Source organism: Cygnus atratus, chromosome 14, assembly GCF_013377495.2.
Source record: "Cygnus atratus isolate AKBS03 ecotype Queensland, Australia chromosome 14, CAtr_DNAZoo_HiC_assembly, whole genome shotgun sequence".
NCBI lineage: Eukaryota > Metazoa > Chordata > Aves > Anseriformes > Anatidae > Cygnus > Cygnus atratus.
In genome coordinates this window covers 589,088-607,489 of record NC_066375.1, presented here as the reverse complement: position 1 = coordinate 607,489, position 18,402 = coordinate 589,088, and the positions used below count along the sequence as shown (strand labels likewise).

General features: G+C 36.8%; 1 protein-coding gene across 4 annotated transcripts in view; it reads right to left on the bottom strand.

Annotated features, from left to right (window-relative positions):
- LARS1 (leucyl-tRNA synthetase 1) overlaps nucleotides 1-18,402 on the bottom strand; it is a 30,156-nt gene that overhangs the window by 9,378 nt on the left and 2,376 nt on the right. For all 4 annotated transcript variants that reach the window (XM_035560525.2, XM_035560527.2, XM_035560526.2 and 1 more), the window contains exons 3-24: nucleotides 16,393-16,480; nucleotides 15,610-15,690; nucleotides 15,038-15,178; nucleotides 13,784-13,945; nucleotides 13,409-13,521; nucleotides 12,955-13,018; nucleotides 12,358-12,425; nucleotides 11,792-12,017; nucleotides 10,327-10,414; nucleotides 10,149-10,225; nucleotides 9,445-9,498; nucleotides 8,382-8,522; nucleotides 7,656-7,733; nucleotides 6,562-6,647; nucleotides 6,404-6,469; nucleotides 6,221-6,303; nucleotides 5,441-5,579; nucleotides 3,715-3,927; nucleotides 2,196-2,253; nucleotides 1,212-1,275; nucleotides 495-678; nucleotides 169-259 (exon numbers count right to left, since the gene is read on the bottom strand). In XM_035560525.2, coding sequence (XP_035416418.1) covers nucleotides 169-259; nucleotides 495-678; nucleotides 1,212-1,275; nucleotides 2,196-2,253; nucleotides 3,715-3,927; nucleotides 5,441-5,579; nucleotides 6,221-6,303; nucleotides 6,404-6,469; nucleotides 6,562-6,647; nucleotides 7,656-7,733; nucleotides 8,382-8,522; nucleotides 9,445-9,498; nucleotides 10,149-10,225; nucleotides 10,327-10,414; nucleotides 11,792-12,017; nucleotides 12,358-12,425; nucleotides 12,955-13,018; nucleotides 13,409-13,521; nucleotides 13,784-13,945; nucleotides 15,038-15,178; nucleotides 15,610-15,690; nucleotides 16,393-16,480 — 2,365 coding nt within the window. The remainder of the gene's footprint in view (nucleotides 1-168; nucleotides 260-494; nucleotides 679-1,211; nucleotides 1,276-2,195; nucleotides 2,254-3,714; nucleotides 3,928-5,440; nucleotides 5,580-6,220; nucleotides 6,304-6,403; nucleotides 6,470-6,561; nucleotides 6,648-7,655; nucleotides 7,734-8,381; nucleotides 8,523-9,444; nucleotides 9,499-10,148; nucleotides 10,226-10,326; nucleotides 10,415-11,791; nucleotides 12,018-12,357; nucleotides 12,426-12,954; nucleotides 13,019-13,408; nucleotides 13,522-13,783; nucleotides 13,946-15,037; nucleotides 15,179-15,609; nucleotides 15,691-16,392; nucleotides 16,481-18,402) is intronic.

The window sequence follows — 18,402 nt, the reverse complement described above, 5'->3', positions numbered from 1 at the left end:
AGACGTTTATAATTTAAGACTACTGAAGCGGTCTTTTTTTCCTGATATAATTTGGATTCCAATTCAGTGGTACAATTAAGGACCAGAGACATTAGGATCAAAAGAAATCCACAAAAAAGTAATAAACGGCAAGTATTAGTTTTCTACACCTGAAAAGAGATTACCTACCTGAAACTCAAAGAAGCCAGTTTTTAGTGCTTCCTTAAACATCATCTTCTCATAATTTTGATCTGTCTTCATTATGCCTGCATTCATTTCACTAGGGAGGAAAGTGAAATCATCAATATTGTCCACTTCACTTAACAGCAACACTGTAAAACAACACTATCAATGTCAGTAGTGTGACACAATCATTATTCTGAAAGCGAATCAAAAATGTGTTTTGCTTTATGGAATTCGTTAACTTGTAGAAAGAAAAGAAAAAAAAACTACAAAGATGATCCTAGCAAGATTTAAAAAAAAAGGACCAAACTACATTAGCCTTTGTAGAGTACCTGGCAAAGACTCTGTCATTGAAGGTGTTAGCAGGACCGCTTCTTAGACTGTCTCTGTTTGCAATCATCTCCTTTACCCACTCCACCCACGTGTAGAGACGAAGAATACCAGCATCAGCCATGGCTTCCACAAAGTTGGCATCTTCAACAGTGTCTCCAGCATCAGCCAAGGCTAAACGCATGCCTGAAAGAAACCACAATAGCTAACATGGCTGGCATGCAATTAGCTGGTAGATAGGGATGTAGGAGGCAAGGGACTCAAAGTCAATTACTAGAGATATCTCAAAAGATGCCCTTTACCCATGATGCATACACTGCCATCCTTATAAAGAGCAAGAAGATCAGACAGACACCAAGAGAGTAGTACAAACACTGTTCAAAAACCATGAGGATGCAAGGAAGAGCATGGCATACATTTATACACACACAATAGCATTCGTCTGATGTTTTGACCCCCAGTGAGAACAGGTTTTCACCCATCCTAGGCACCTTCTAGAAAGCCTCAGCACTGGAAGTTTTGGATTTAAACAGGTGTTGTCTTAACACACATCCCAGTTTTCTAAATAAAGTTCAGCTTTTCAAGCAAAACCAGCTGGTAAGTGGTAGATTTACTGCAATTAAATACTCCAATATATCCACTGCTCCTTCCAGAGCAAAACATTAATGATGCCAAAATGACTAAAATTGAAAAACAGAAACAGGTCAAAACATACTTACCATCTGCAGAAAACTTGTCAACAGCTTGAGTTAGTGTAAGAAAGTTACCTGTAGATTTAGACATCTAAAAGAAATAGAAAAACCTTGTTTTTCTCCTACGTTCATTTTGCTGTTGGATAAGCAAGACAGACAACAAGAATTTGGGGAAACCACTGAGAAAGTATTTTCTCATGAATCACATCAAAAGCAGTTTGGTAAAACTGAACTACGTCTCATAGTAAAGACAGACTAAATTTTGCAGGTACTGATCCAATTCCTGAAATTTCTTGAGACTTGAACAAATTGTTACTACTAAGGTCTGCATATACCACAACTGCATGGAAATAGTAGCTGCTTTCTGTCTCATCTGGGTTCCACCCTAGAATTCATCAGACTTTGGAAAATGGGATAACTGGTACCAAAATTAAATCCCCAAACTTACCTGAATTAAATTTCTGAAATCAAAATACTTTGAAATTGACATTTTCAGCTTATCCTGCATCAATTTTTGAGGTAGAGCCTTGGTGATTTTTTTTTGTTTGTTTGTTTTGTCTTGTTTTGTTTTTGTTTCAATTAGACAGTCTCCAAGGTCAAATTCTAAGGTTTAGGCACTTTTAAATTCAATAAAGTTCAATTTCAGAACTTGTTGGAATTACAAAGTTAGTCATACAAACTTTTTCTTCTTATACCTACTCCAAGCCTTAACAAAGCAAAAATGCAGTCCAAAAAAAAAAGCATTCTACATTCTAAATTATCCTAAAACTTAATAGAAATCCACTGAAATCTTCACTAAACTGATGAAGCAATACAAGAACTAACAGGAAAAGGAGTTAAGACATTATTGGAGGAAAGGCATATCTTTACCTCCAGTGAATGAAAAACTCAAGGGCACCAAAGAAGGAACTGTTTTCACAATTTCTTCCTCTTAATTTCCTAGATAAATTTTTTTCAATCTGGCTGGCAAGTGCCTATTTTGACAGCTACATACACAAAACCTCACTATACCTTTTCAGAATTGAGAAGGAGATGTCCATTTGCTCTCACAGCTACTGGCCATTTTTCTCTGTTTGAAGACAAGATGCAAAGCGTATAATTAAGTAGAAATATTCCTTTTAAAAGAGAAAATAAACATTTTATGTTCCTGTTTGGGATGAATAATTTAAATGGAATCTTCAAAAAGTATCTGGAGAGGTGGCTTTAAAAAAAAAATCAAGGAGTGTCTTTGAAGATGAAAAGAACTATAATGTAAGGGCTAGGGCTTACCATTGCTGACATGCAAAGCAGGGAGCACTGCACCAACAATTACACTTCATTTACCTCACCTCCCTCCCTTCAGCTATACTTAATTTAAAAGACTGTGATTAGCACTGCTCAACAGCACTGGATAGAGCTACAGTCTTCTGCTGGGCAAACCCACATATCTTGACCAGTGGAGGAAGCAGATTCATTCTCCATGATCGTTGTTACTATACATGAGAAAACAACTTTTCCTATATATAGTTTTATACAACTTTTAACTAGTGGTTCAAGGCAATACAAACAGTATATTCATGCTTAGGAACTACATCTTTCTCAAAGCCCCGTGTGATTGGCAAAAATTCTCAGCCTGTACTATACAGTCCACTGCAATATATATATATATATATATATATATGTATACATACACACACACACACAGTTTCAACGGTCCATGAGAAGTAATTAAGAAAACAATGATAATAAATTCACTTCAATCTCAGTGCAAGAACATGATTCAACATCAGAAAATCCATAGAAAGAGATATTTACAGAATACATTTGACTTTTATAAAAGAGGTCAATGAAGGCTACAGTAAAAATTAATTCTTTGCTTTTATACATTTTCTTTCTAATGTGGCTGTTTAACTGTGAGCTTTTCGTGCCTCCATAGACAGACAAAACAAATGAAAAATAGTGGCAAACATCAAAGGTTCCTGCATCAGCTGTATACGGATTTAGCTCTAGACGTTGCTACTGTATATTCTTCTCCACTTCTCAAAGATAGAAAAAGCCTTAAATATACAGCAATGCTGTTTTAAAATGTTTTTTCCATGTACCCTCTAAAGAAGTACCAAGAAAAGGTACTGTTTAGTTAGAACATGCAAATCCTTAGGCTTGTTCTAGAGCTATGATTTAAACTGCCAAATCGATTGCTCCATGAAAGAATTCCAGTGTTTAGAACAGGGTTTCAACAAGCTAAAAGTCATATTATGCAGTTAAATTTCAGTTTTGCTTTAGCCAGTATTTTAGAATCCGTACATAAAAAACCTTGTATCTTAAAATCTTTAAAGAATTCTAGGGAAATAAAAAGGAAAAACAAGGGTAAAAAGCCTTCAATTTCAATAACTTCTAGTATAGACAATGGTAAAAACACTGATATAAAGAATAAGTTTTTAAGCTAATCCTGAATGTTAGGTAGTCAAAAAAATTAGCAAAACCATCAAAACTAAAAACTCTCCAGCTTTATCTCCTGTACACCTTTGTTTTGCATTAGTTCCGAACTTACCTTTGATCTGACCACATAGCCACATGATTATAGAGGTAGTATGAGAGATGATTTGGAATGAGATCTTTGCCAGAGACTCTGAGATCCACAGGATACCAAAATTCAAACTCCTCCTTTAGCTTGTCCAACTTCTCTTTCGGAATATCTGTTTTAGGAAATGGAGCTGCCTTGAAGAAGATGTAATCCCAAACTTCTTTGCTCATTTGATGTGCCCTGCACAGAATTACTGACATCTCAATCTGAGATTAAAAACTCCTCTTACAAGCCACAGCATTTTGAATAAAACTTCTTAAATCTGTTGATTCATTCTCACAACCTACTCCCCATTTGAAAAGCAAACACGAACAAAAAGAATATAGGCATTTTGTTCAAAATTGAAGGAGTCAAACATCAAATACAAAATCAGAACTCAGAAGTACCAGCTCAGGCCATGCCCTGCTTAAAATGTCCTTTGATATTTCCTAATAACCATAAGGACTTCTGTAAAGAAAAAGCAATTAATAATTAAAGTATAATGTTGAATGTCCTGAAAACCTGTTTATTTTACAAATGCCCTCCCCTCTAGGCACCACTTGTGACCTTAATTCTGTAATGAAAACCTATTAGTATGTAAGTTTCTCTGCATTCCTTGCACTGGGTCATATTGTCACTCCTTCTGGTTTCCATGAAAGTAGAATAACAGGAGTACAAGAAAATTTCTGTACAATTCAAGATCACCTTCCTACATGGAAAAATGTATCCCGTTTCCTGTGCACCCTTCACCCCTCATTACCAACACAGAGCTGGGATACCAAATTCATTCAAAATTACTATCAAATAAGACACGTTTTAGCAATTACCGGAAGTAGGATCCACAAGTTTAAAAAAATTGTTCTACATAGTTTTTTACTCCTAGCTTCTTGGAGTTTCACTGGAGTCTACCATATACTACCTGAAAACATTTCAAATTAAATAATGTCAAATCTACATTTAACACCTTCTAACATCTACTAAGGTGCTTTGGCCCTGTATTATGCAGAGAGGAAAAAAACTTCTGAATCCAAACTACTTTTGTAAATATTAAACACAGTTCAAATGACAGACAATACCACCAGTTCAGAATAGTCTTATATCCACCAGTTTTCTGCTTTAGCTCTGGTGGTTACTGCTCTATGCTTTAAATTACTATTGTGTGCTGTGACTTTGTTTCTATGTTTGGTGCTAAAGATTGTTATATCTGAATGATGAATGACATGATGTGCCATGAATCCCTTATTTACTGTACACCACAGAGTTAGTCTTAGTTAAAAAAAAAAAAAAAAAAAACGTATTTGCTAATACTAAAAAGAAAGATGTTACCTACTCATGTAATAGCACAATGTAATTTTAGGTACTTAATTACATACATCAAATCCGTAATTCAGTGCTAAGGATGGTCACTTCAAAGTTTGTTCCCAGACACTACTAGGGTGTAGGTAATCCCTCTGTAATTAGAGAGGTTCGAACACAGGAGAGGTTCTGCTCTCAAGGACATTCCTTCCCTCTCTCTGGCCACAGTACTACTTCCCTTTTTCCTTTGTATTTCTCTACAGAATTGCTACAACTTATCTAACAAGTAAGCTAAGTTTTGACAATAATGCTTTTTAAACACAAAAGCAAATCAGCCTGCTTGGCAAGTCTTTGTCAAGAACAATTCAGAAGAGGACACAAAATTAAACAAGCAAATTTAGTGATTCACTCTCCTTACCTAATGCCTACAGGAGATTCTCCCTGGCCCCTCAGGTTCCCTCCTTGTAACAGATGAGCAACTGTGTAATAGGCCATGTAGATAGTTGAGTCAGAGAGAGACTCTATCAGCCACTGCTCATCCCAAGGCAAACGGGTACCTGGAAGAGATGGAAGCCAGGTATCAGACACAGCCAGTATCATCCCTACTTGCAGGTCTAACAAGCAAGACATCCAAGCATACATAAGCAGTTCATGACTTTTAGTGGAATCTCTCTCCTTCTGCAAGTACTCATGCTTACACATTTAAAAATCCTTAAAAAACTGTGCATTTGAAAATTTTATTCCAGAGAAAATACTTGCCATTTTTGTAGCCAGCATCTTAACTCAACTGACAAACAAATTTTAATTCATGATTATTTGTTGCAGATTATAATGCAGTTATAATAGCTGTCCCACGTCGAGCTGCACCTGCTTTCACACCTTGCAGGCTACACATGCCAAAGGCTAGTCATCATTTGAGGAGAACACCCAAGAAATGGAATTAGTCCCTTCTGCTAAGACCCCTTCCAAATCAACTGCCCAGTCAAAAGAAAAAAAAAAGCCAGAGCGATTACCCCTAGCCCCACAAGTTTACAAGATAAAGGGTGCCTTCTCTGGGATGCTGTGTCAAGATTTAAATTGGATAAGTGCAGAACAGATTTAACTATACCATTTTGGATCCGAGGTACACTTCAGCCTTCCAAATGAAGTAATGAGTACAATGCTCATAAAGCAATGAGCAAATACGTTTTTTGCTTACCTAACCCATACGTCCTTGAGCATGCATGCTCTTGTAGCCATGCTAAAGTAGCTTCAAAATTTCTCCTAGTCTCTTCACAAAATCTGTAAGAAATAAACTATTACTAATCACTCCTCTCAGTCTTCTTAGAACACTACCACCAGCAAACAATTTCTCCTCTTTACATCTGCTTTTATAACTTACGTCTCTAGATGTTTCAAGCACTCTGATGCCTGTTGCTTCCAGTCCACTTCACCATAATCTAAATACCTACAGCCATGAAAAGTTTATTGTAACAAAGCAATCAACAAGTTGGATATAACTTGACAGTAATGCTTTAACTACAGCTTTACTCCACTTACCACTGGTCACAAAGGGCCACAACACATTCATCAGTAGACCTTGATATAACTTGTTTCTCAGGTTCCATATAAATCATGGCTTCATCCTATGGGAAGAGATCATTATACACCTAAAAGGGCGATAAAGCTAAGATAAAGGGTAATAACGCTAACTTAGCAGAGCCTTGAAAATCCTCGCATCTAAAACCCATCATCTTTATTCTAATTTGTTTTACAGCATTTATTGCATGGCCTTCATAACCGCACTGGCTCTCTGCCTCAGTATTTGCTTCAGTAAAATAAGGATAATATTTGACTATGTACCTCCTAGATGCGTCAGTTCACATAATTCTGTGAAGAATGTCTCCATTCATTATGAAAAGGAGAACAGAAGCAAAACAACATTACTCGTTAGTTATGCTCCTAGCAATTTAAACTATTTTTGGGAAAAAGTTATTTACAGCAGAATCTAAAACATATAACAAATATCACAGCTACTATTTAAAAAAAAATGTTGGGAAGGCAAAGAAAAATAGAATGGTGAGCTTTAATTCTTCCTTCACAGACTATATATTCTGATGCAGGATGAAACAGTATAAAGTGTTATGTTATAAGCTGAACATAACAATGCTGCAATGACAAGCAAATATTGACAAACAGGTGCCTCTCTCACTTCCAGTCCTCACTGGGAAAATCTTATCAGAGTAATGACGATCGTTGTTCATTTACTCTTTCTCATCTGCTTGATGAGCCCCACCCAGAAATGGGGTGTCTGCATGTAATGAATATCCTTTACTTTTACTTGAAAAAGCCTATAAGTTCAGATCCTATACTTTCAGTATCTTCACAGCTTTATCAAAGATGAAAATCAGACCAAAATATTTCCTAGACAAGGTGATGGGATGAAGCAGGGAATAAGATGTCTCTACTTAAGCTATTCATCCCACTTAACCAAAGAACACAAGCAATTTGAGCAGTAGCATATACTCTGTAGCTACCCTAAGAACCATTAAGAGGACTGCAGAACAAAAGAGAGGTTTCTTCAGAGACACTGTTATTGTGAAAAAAGACAAAATGGATGATTTAGAAGAAGTTGTGTGCCTTCTAAGACATACATTATCCACCATCATCTTCTGAATAAGTTTCTTGACATCTTGAACTTTTTGTCCTTTGTATCCATCTACCAACATTACCTGTAAAAGATGAGTCAAGAGAGTTAATTGTTTTTAAATTAAACAGAAATAGGTGCAGTAGGTCTTTGGATCTAAGAAAGAAATAGTGATTACTGGATTTTTGACGTGCACAAATAGGAATCAAGCTTTCAGGTTGTTTGTTGGTTTATTTTTTGTTTGGTTGGTTGGTTTTATTTAATAGACAATCTTCTTTACCTAAAACAAAGTTGTATACAGGTTGGCATGTGTATAGGCAACCCCACATAGCTAGTAAGAACAGCAAATTCTTTCCAGCTTAGAAGAAAACGGCTGAGGATTACATCAGAGTAACCCACTACACGAGTAGAGACAAAAAAATATATATATATTGCCATCTTTTCCTATCGGTTTCCAAATCAATACTTTAACAAAATGGATGAATTCTTTAATGCGACCACTTGCTAAGAAACCAAATTATGAGCCTCAGTTTGTATTCACGCATTTCTCTATTCTCTTTCTTCGTTTCTACACAACTCCTCCAATTGTAGAATGCAACTGCAGAAGAATTCTTAATGAAAAATGGACTCTTGAAAAAAAAAAAAAAAACTCCCTCTTTCCTGCTGGTTTTTTTATTTTATTTACCTTGCCCCTTTCTCCCAATCAAACTAAGCCAAATCTTTTATTACTTACTCCTTCATAAAATCCTTTCAGGTATACTCTCTCCTTGGCCTCAGCAAGTTTCTCTCTGTCGTTCTGGCTCTGGATTTTGAGCTCATCACAGACTGATGGAGCACAAAGGTTGCCATATCCTGGGATTTCAATGATGGGCACCTGAGAATTAACAAAACAGCGTCACATATTGACTTCAAGTTATCTCAATGTAATATCTACACAAGGATTTGTCTTGTAGATTTGATATACTTCACAAGAAGTGATGCACTGAACAAGAGACAATATTTTGCTTGATTTGCAGGCCCTAGGCTAACATGAGTTTGAACCAGAGATCAGGAAGGGAAATAAGAGGCAGTTATTACTTATAAAGTGTTTGTGCTGCATGATATAGTAGCACGTTGTACTACTGTGTGTGTAGATTTGCAGCCTCTATTAATAATCAAGTTACGTAGGCATTTACAAAGTATCAGTGCAATTCCACTGATCAGCTCAAGAATTCTTGGTAGTCCCTGCTGGGACTTCTGATCTGCTCTCCCACAAAAAATAACCCAGTTTTATCTCCTCACATCATGCCAGCGCCAAGTTATACCAGCACTGAAGCTAGCCTGTGGAAGCAAGGGTAATACAGAATGTTGGGATGGCTTTACCCATCACCTGTTTTCTAATGAAAACTGATTCAGCCATGAGTCTGTATTAATAGGAAGGGACTTCAGCCCTTTGCACAGAACAGATGCAGCCTTGCTTGAAGGCAAGATAATTATTTTAAGTTTTAACCAACCAATAGGTTATCGATGTAAAGATGCACTTTCTCCAAAACAGTAATTTTCACAAAAATTGGTACTTTTATTTAACTCTGGTATAGCACAGAATAATAAATCTTGACTGCAAACCCTAACAGACCAAATATTACAACTATAACAAAACTGAAAGTTTAATGTTTTCATATCTCTTTCATCTGAAAAGTAGAAGTTCAGGAGAAATCAGACAGAAATTCTGAGAGAGGCATGCAGTTCTGGCACATTTGTCATCAGTGAATGCAAAGCCATGTGTACTGCTGATGCACACAGTTGGGTGTACTCACCGGTTCAAACGGCAGGACCATTTCATCTTTAATGCCATACTTCACTCTCAAAGCCTTTTAAATTCAGAAAAAACACAACATGAATAGAAGTAAACTCTTCTATCTTCTAACGTTTTTAGTGCCTTTCATGGACATAGTATTTTACTATAAAGCAAACAAAAATGCTTCTCTGCATGCTCACCATTTCTCGCACATGACTTTAATCCCTGTCTCATTTTCACGTGATTTTCTATCAGAACGAATACATTTCTAAGATGGAAAAAGCCACACTAGAGCCGAGTAGAATGAAACTTCAACAGCCAGTGGACAGCTGTTTAGACACTGATGCCTTTCTGAAACTGTAATAGCAACAGCTACTCTACGTAGCTGAAATTCATTTGAAATTTTGAATTCATACAGAGTTCTCATCTCTGGAAGTTATTTTCACAACAGGAATTTATTTCCATTTCACTGACACTCTTCTCTGCATGTTAAGGTACAGAAGTGACATCATTCTCATTCAAAAACCCTCCTTGAAGACTGAGAATAAAAACTTTGCTGACCTCAGCTGGTTTTATTTTACTGTTTAACTACTTTGATTTGAAGTCAGAGATGGCAGAACTACAACCAAAGGGACTTTCATTTTACCCACTGGATAACCACTTTTGTCACTCCACACCCTGGAAAGGAAATAGAAAGACAAGTGATGCAGGTAAGAGACTGACCTGTTTTTTTTTTAAATCTCTCAGGGCTGCAATATCATCTGGAGAATCAGAAGGGACACTTGTTACCACTCCGGTTCCTTGACAAAGAAAAAGATAAAACAGATAAAAAGATTAGTCAACACACTGAATGTACAGTGTGCATCAAACAGGCATAGGCAAGAAGCTGTTGCAACGTTACCTTTATCTTCCTTGATCGTGAGCATGGGAAGAGCATATATAACTTTGTAGGTGGTGAGAGGTGCAGAAAGTGCAGCGCCAAGAATCTCCTACGTGGGGCAAAAGAATATAATTACTATAAACAGCACTTTTTCAGTCTAGCCGAGTAAGCTCTTCTTGCTGATACTATTTTAAACTTGCATATGTGCAACATATGCATTCATGTGCATTGCATATGCATTCATATGCAAACATGTGCATTCCTCACATATTATAAACAAATTAAATACGTGTATTGTTAGACAAGGAGGAAGTACCTAAGAAAAGCATCTGCGTACCATCTGAGATAATACATGGACTATTTACTAGTCAAAAAATCAAATAGCAGATAATATAGACAAAATAATTCAGAGCTAAGCAAAATTACTGAAATAGAAAGTCTAGAGCTGGAAAAAGATAAGCAGGAACACAGTTTGCATCCAAATATTTTGCTCACATCAACATCAAGACACTACCGAGAGGTTAGACACTGCAACAGGCTTCCTAGAGAGGTGGACATGGACAGGCAAGAGGTGTCAGCCAAGAGGTATTTGGATAGTGCTTTTAATGATATGCTTTAACTTTGGGTCAGCGCCAAAGTAGTCTGACAGTTGGACTCACTGACCTCTGTAGGTCCCTTCCAACTGAATCTATTCTATATTGTGTTTTATAAGAATTAACTAACCACTTTCAAAAGCTAGATTAAACTAAAGGCAGTAAAAGCATATTGTCAAGATTTATGCACTGACAAGAGGTAGTCTAGGTGCTGCAGTTGTCTTCTCCCTCTCTAATTTGCTTGGATTCGTATCATCTCTACTAACACTAATGAAGAATCAAAACGTGTACTTTCTACTTCATGCAAAGCAGGATCAAGAAGGATGGAAAAAAAGTTTAGTGAACAAAGATCAAATGATATAAACAGCATGAAGGTACTCTGAATTAGGATGAACAAATGCCAGTAACCACGGTTTTACTACCCTTTAATTTCTGTTCTCCGTAAATATCAAAAACTAACATTCAACTACAAAACTAACATAGCTGTATTCACAAAAATGGAAGCTTCAAGACCAGTCTTTTTCACATAATACCTTACAGCTGTTACTTTATAGCTATTACTTTTCTTCTTTTTCCATTCCTAGCACAGAAGAGTCATCACTCTTTCCAGCACGCACAAAAACGCTACTTAAATCATTCATTTATCAGTAATGCTAAGGCAACAGTAATGCATTTGTCAATGAGATAGTATATCTGGTTAATCTCCCAAATGTAGTACTAGCTGCCAAAGAAGCTCTTTTGCATTTTTTAATTTTTTTTTTTCAAGTTACTTAACACTCAGATTTTTTTGTAGTTCCTCTATTTTCTTTATAAGCAGAATTCTACAACCACCTTTTAAAGTATAAGCTTCACAGGAGTAGATAAACCTGGCCCACAAGCTGCAAGATGCTTACTTCTCCCATCAGTTCCTTGACAACAGGTACGACTCCATTATCTTTTGTAAAGCCCTGGTAGGACATGTTCCTGGCAGCTCTTTGCGTACAGATAAAAATATCCCCATTCACAGTTTCAAAGCCGATGTACTTCATATCTGGGCGAACCCAGCAGTTAGTCTGTCCAAACATGGTCTCTGGTCTGAGCGTAGCAGCCACCAAGAAGATATTTTTTCCTCTCAGGCCACTGGGGGGGAAAAAAGTATTTTATAAGTCACCAAAATAAAAACATTCAGGGTAATACAAAACATGCTCTTAAGTTACTAGGAACTGTAAGTAACATTTCCTAAGGGATGAAAGTGGCTCATTAAGCTTCTTTGCGGGGCTTTTAATTTAACTTCATTTTTGAACTTCCAATTTGTGTTCCACACAGACTAGTGAATACGGCAGCTCAAAACAGAGACCAAGTCTTTGCATGACAAATAACACTACAAAATTAAATTCTGCATTAGGTAAAACAGACTAATTTAATGGTTACTTCTGGCCATAAGATGGAAGTTATTTGCCATTATGAATTCAAGACCTACCTTAACTTTGCTGGGTAAGGATCTAACACCTTCATTTTTATTAGAGTATATTCTTGAGGTCCGACACCCTACAGTTCACATAAACAATGCACCAATCAATATATGAAGTTGACTTAAGCAGTAAAGAAAATAAATTCTATTCTGCAGTAACCTAACACAAATGCTGTTGAAAGCACCAGTTGTTTCTTCAAAGAAAATCATATTTCTATTGATACAAATGGCTGCTTAATAAAATGCAGTCTGAAGAGAGGGGTTCTATTTTATTCCTCTGTCCGAAAATTTACTCATGACAGCAACTATCTCAGCAACATAACAAAAGCTTATTTGTTTTGTTTCAATAAATAGATAATGATATGCTGTAGTGATGTTGGTGGCACAAATTGCCAGACAATCACAGAAAATAGCTACAGTGGAAAATACTATCCACAGTTCAGAATAAGTATTCTCAAAAGTGGAGTTCATTCAATTTTCACATGTACTGACAACTGAGAACAGATAGTTCAGTATGTACAAAATACATTTGACCAAGATACATTTTTTCCATTCAGTATTTAAGAACCATATGCAACACATAAAAATGTCAACTAAAAATATTACCTCTCCTGTTTGCCTGTCATGATCCATGCAAGGCTGTCCATCTTTTGGAGAATAAATTGTGTATCTAAAAAAAGGTATATGTTCATTTAGTAGTAAATACAATAATCTGTAGATGAAGAGAAGGAAAAAAGCTCCTTATCAAAGGGAGATTCCCTAAACGGTATTTTCAAATTTTGCCTGTTTCCACTGCCGCCAGCAAGTTTTTGCCAGAGCTTTCAGTATTGACCTTACTTTGCTTTGAGTCGGCATCTGTTGTCAAACTAAAACACAGGCACACTATTTCACAAACGCAGCTAGCACAATAAACACACTATGTTACAATGTCTATAGGGCATTTGAAATAAAAGGATTTTAGCTTAATTTGAGTCATAGGCAAGTTCTAGAGACATTTCACAGGGCTCCAAGTTTTGTAAAGCTGAGTTTATCCAAACTCACAAACTCATGGCAGGCTTACCGTTTCCCAAACTTAATCTTATTTCTTTCTCTTAAGGTAAGGAATTGCCATCGCACAAAGGAATCATAATAAGGGTTAACATCCGTGGTAATGAAAGAACGCCTCCAATCCACCTGGAAATGTATAAGAGTTTCTAGTAAGTAAATAAAGAAATTCAAGGAAATTTGAATTACAGTAAAACCCTAACTTTAAAACTAAAAAAGACACTTTTCTCCAAAAACATATTGCAAGTACATATCCTACTAAGGGAGCAACGTGCATGTGCTTGGTCTTTCAGAGCTGATACATTAAAGGCGAAAGAAGCATATCCACAAACGTAGTAACAAGTCAAGTATGGCTGCTTGCATAATTGAATTTTAGATTCCATACAGTTACCTTCAATCCCATGCTTTTCAGGTCCTGGACAGCAAGGGGAGGGAAGTAATCCAGCCAATGCTCGGCTTCAGAAAAACCAATTACTTCTTCATCAGATAGACCCAAAGACTTCATAATTCCCCACTGGTATTTGGAAGACCCAGTCTTGGCAGCAGCCTTACTCTAACAGGACAATTGTGATTAGAAAAAAACTGCACGTTCTCACATTGACAATACCTTCATATGCTCCAGTGCATTTTTCCCTCCACTTATGTTGTGGTTTCTATTTCCAGATATAGAAGTTAATATGAATATTTTAGTTGCCTTTCACAGTGAAGACAACTACAGTTTGATCTACAGTATTTCATTTCCTAGCTCATGTTCAACTACACACAGTTTAGTACCCTTCCCCCCTTTTCAATTGATATGTGCTTAGATTTATCCCAATACATCTGCAGAAAATGTGTGCCATGAGAAACTGGCAAGAAATGACCAGTTAATTGATGTGCTGGTCAAACAAATGTGTATTTTTACCATGAAAAGGTGGAGCAGTCCTATACTAAATCCTTGTAATAAAAGCCTTTTCTGCTGGTACTTTGCTCATACTTCTTTTTCCAGCTATTGTCCTTCAACTATCTTACGTCTCTACCCAACTGGAACTATCTGCAAGAGCAATCAAGATCCTACCTACTGTTGATGCAGAACAGGCAGAATCCTCAATCTAATACTTATACTGCAACAATCTCTTTGTAATAAATAATACACATTAGAACACCTCTAAAGTTTTCCTGGACTTGATTCTTTCCTTGCCTTGTGATACTCCCAAAATCATATATCTCTTAAAAATCGGATAAGTCACAATATTTTGAACGATTTTCCTTAGGGTATTTAAAATAGAGTACTCAGATTAGCACATCTAAGCCCTACTGCTAAGAAAGCAGGGTTATTTCATAGTTTGTGAATGCTCTGTGCAGCAAAACATTCAGAGTATTATATTACTCTGGATGATCTCATTTCTCTTAGGAGGCTATCAAACAGTGCACCAGCTTATCATTAAGTTTTCATGTATTAAAATGGCATCTCTGGAACCATGCAGGAAGTGCATTTTTTTCAAGTCAACCTTAAAAGGACCAAGTTATCGTGAAAAAACAATCAATATATTTTTATCACAGGCTTCTCTGAGGTACGTGTAGGAGGAAGAACGAACTATGATGCATACTTTGAAGCTTTGTGAGCACAGCTACCAACCCTGAGTCCTTGTTTAATCAACTTTACCTTTTTCCCTTTTGCTTTGTCTTTGATGATAAACTCTTCTTCTTTTTTAACAGAATTTTCTTCTTCCTCTTCCTCCTCATCAGGAAATTCAGGGGGGCAGCCATATAATTCCATTTCTCTTTTTAGCTTATCTGCACAAGCCTAAATAGAGTTATTGGTAGACTATCAGCACTTTTCCATAGCTATGATTGAAGCAACTGACAAGGATCAGTTTCTACTGATAACACTGTGTTCTACTACAACACTTAAACTTTTTCTGGACATTGCATGACCTTCTGGGAGACCTTGCAACTTAAAGAAAGCCTGCCAGGGCAGGATGATGCTTACAGTGAGGATTTCCTTCAAATGAAATAAAACTACTTGGACTTAATTTTGAAGCATTTTATCTTCTAGAATGTCATATTGCACAGTTCAAGCACAAAACACATCTTTACTACAAATTCAGGTTCCGAATCACACTGTCTTAATAATTTTTTGAATAAATTACCGTAATGTTCCAGACAGACAGTAGTCAATGTTCCAAGTAACTTTACGCATAGAAAGCGTCAGAAAAAGCCCGCAGTAACTCTTACCTTGATAGGCATCCCAGTGCAGTGTAGACCAAATGGGAACAAACAATTCTTTCCCTTTAGCCGCTGATACCCAGTTGCAAACTATAAAACGTGGAAAAATGAAACACATGAAACAAGAATGGTAGAGGGCTAAATCAACACCCTTCCCAAAACGTAAACATAATTCCTTTTCCACCTGAAGCTACAAAGAAACAAAGGCAGCCAACAGCATCTAAGAAGCTAATTGTAGGAAAAGGTAAAAACACATTTTGTTACCAGCTCTGCCACTGACTGGCTGCCTAAGTACAAAGTCTTCCTAATTTTCAGGGGGCTGTTTTTGACTAGTGAATAATGCAAAGAAGAAATGAATTTTGTGGAATCCTATCCATTAGGATCTAAAACCTGTTAACACACAGGTAATAGAGCACAGTAGTCACAAACAAAAAAGACAATATGGTTCTTTGTGAAGTTTGTGCTAATTAGCAGCTAAACAAACAATAGGAAGCAGCACCTCCTAAAAATATCTGCAAGTGTGAAGGAAGAACAAGAGGAAACACCTGTATTCTAGTTTCCCAGAATAAATTAAAAAAAAAGTGAAATGTAGTCTTTCTTTTCAGCCACCAATATTGCTTCCAGAAATACGAAAAAAGGGAAGTTTGAATACATCATTATTGAACCTATGAAGTAATTAGCAAGGCATTCTGTTAGCTTGACATTTAACTATAAAATTAGCACATAACTACAAAAGTGCCATTAGCTCCTTTAAAAGGAGCCTTTAAAGGTATTAGCAATGGAAAATTTTACCTCACATTTGGATAAAGAAAATGTGTGTCCCAGGTGAAGTCGTCCATTCATGTAGGGGTAAGGAAAAGTAACAAAGTACTTTCCTTTGCTGAAAAGAAATTCAAAGAATTGAAGCATACAAACATAGAACCATACTTTGAAAGTGAGCACCGGGAGAAGCACAAATAATACCGTTAACATCATGGTATGTTCTGATATTATCAGCTCACAGTCACATTAAAATACTTTTTTTTCTTGCAAGATCATGAGTCTTTGATTGTAAACCACTGCTACGCTAACAAGTTTTATCACGTTTAAAAAAAAAAAAAAAATCAGACCGACATCACAAAGAAACTTTGAAAAGATGTGTCTTCCAAAGTTAGGAAGTTCTAATCCTGATTCTCTAAACAAACTACTGCAAAGGCTTACGGAAATAATTTATTTAATCTCCCACTGTCTGAGTTCAGCTTTACTAGTGGTACACTGTAAATAATCACTTAATATTCAACAATAGTATTACTGCACAGCATTTTGTATACATATTATCATAATCTGACCTCTGAAAACATCTAAAATAATTTCTAGATATCTAGGACGTTCGAAATTTCTGCCTCCACCTTCGCAGAACTGCCTCTACTCCATGGCTCGCCTTTACCCTTCGGACACTACTGCTGATAATATCAGTGTGCATAAATAAAAGCTAAGTCATTTATTTACTTGCAAAATATTATAGCTTAAGAAGCTGCCACCTGTTATAACACTTCAGTTATTATCTTGGTTTAGTTTGACTTTCCCATGTAAGAAATAACCAACCTCATGCTGTCAAGGTCACTGCTTTTTCACTCAGACCTTACCCAAGCCACTAAAGCTGTTTCACAAGCAAGGCTCTCTATACTGCAAGGAGCATCGATCCTCTTGATTTGAGAGGAATTCTGCTCTCAAGCATGCTCAGCATTTCCACAGCTTCTGGCTTAAACAAGATTCTCAGGGTTACTCTGAGATAGAAGAGAAGCCAGGAGTTAAGCAGCCCTTCCCCATCCCACCGCATGCTCCCTCCGCCAGTCAGATACTCTTCCTGGTGGCGGCACCGCTCCGTTCGCTCCTCAGCTGGTCACAAACGTAATTCACCATTTCTTACAGCTCTTACAGTCATGACCAAGCTGTGACCGAGGTAACCAAGAAGCTGCCCCTCTCTGCTTGAGCAGTACTGCACCTGCCACAAGGGAACTCACACAAAATCAAAATTTGGTAGCTGCTCAGGCACTAGAGCAGACAGTATCTGTCTTGGGGAAAGAGTGAAGAGACCAGACCAGTGCTACACGTACCTGGTATTTTAGAGGGAGCAATTTCAGAAAGCTAACAGCAATAATGAAACCAAACAAGTGGGAAGAAATTTAAACAACAAAAGAAGCACCTTCTATAGTAAGCAGATAGCAGCTCAGGAATATTCTACCACAAGACCAGACGGCCATTATCAAAGTAAAGTATTAGGTTAACTGAAACCAGCGCAGATTAAAAGCAGAATGCTCTATTAAAAAAAATCAACTAACAAGTAAGAAAAATGCAATAAAATTCACAGCCGTTCAAATGAATTAGAAGTGACAAACACCAACAAGGAATGGAAAAATGCCTAGATAACTCAGTACAGATGCACACACAAAGATAACATCAACAAAAGGAATTTTATTTTAACAAAATAAAAGAATGTAAGTAATCCTATCAAGGGCATTACGAAATGGAAACAGCAAAAAACAAGACGTGGTTGAGGCACAGCACCTCTAGAAACACAATGAAGTTACATTAGCAGAGAAAGCTTTAAGCAAGGAAGCAGAAATGCAGCGAAACGCAGTGATTGGAACTGAGGTCAGGTAACTGAAATGAAACAAAAACATCACTAGCTATTAAAAGATCCAAAGAAGATCTGTGGTGGAACACCATTCCCTTTAAGTACAGGACGTTTTCTTTCCTAGGGAATCCCCTTAAGCTTAAGCAGAAATTATAGCGAAGAATTTATTAAGCCTGAGTTTTGGA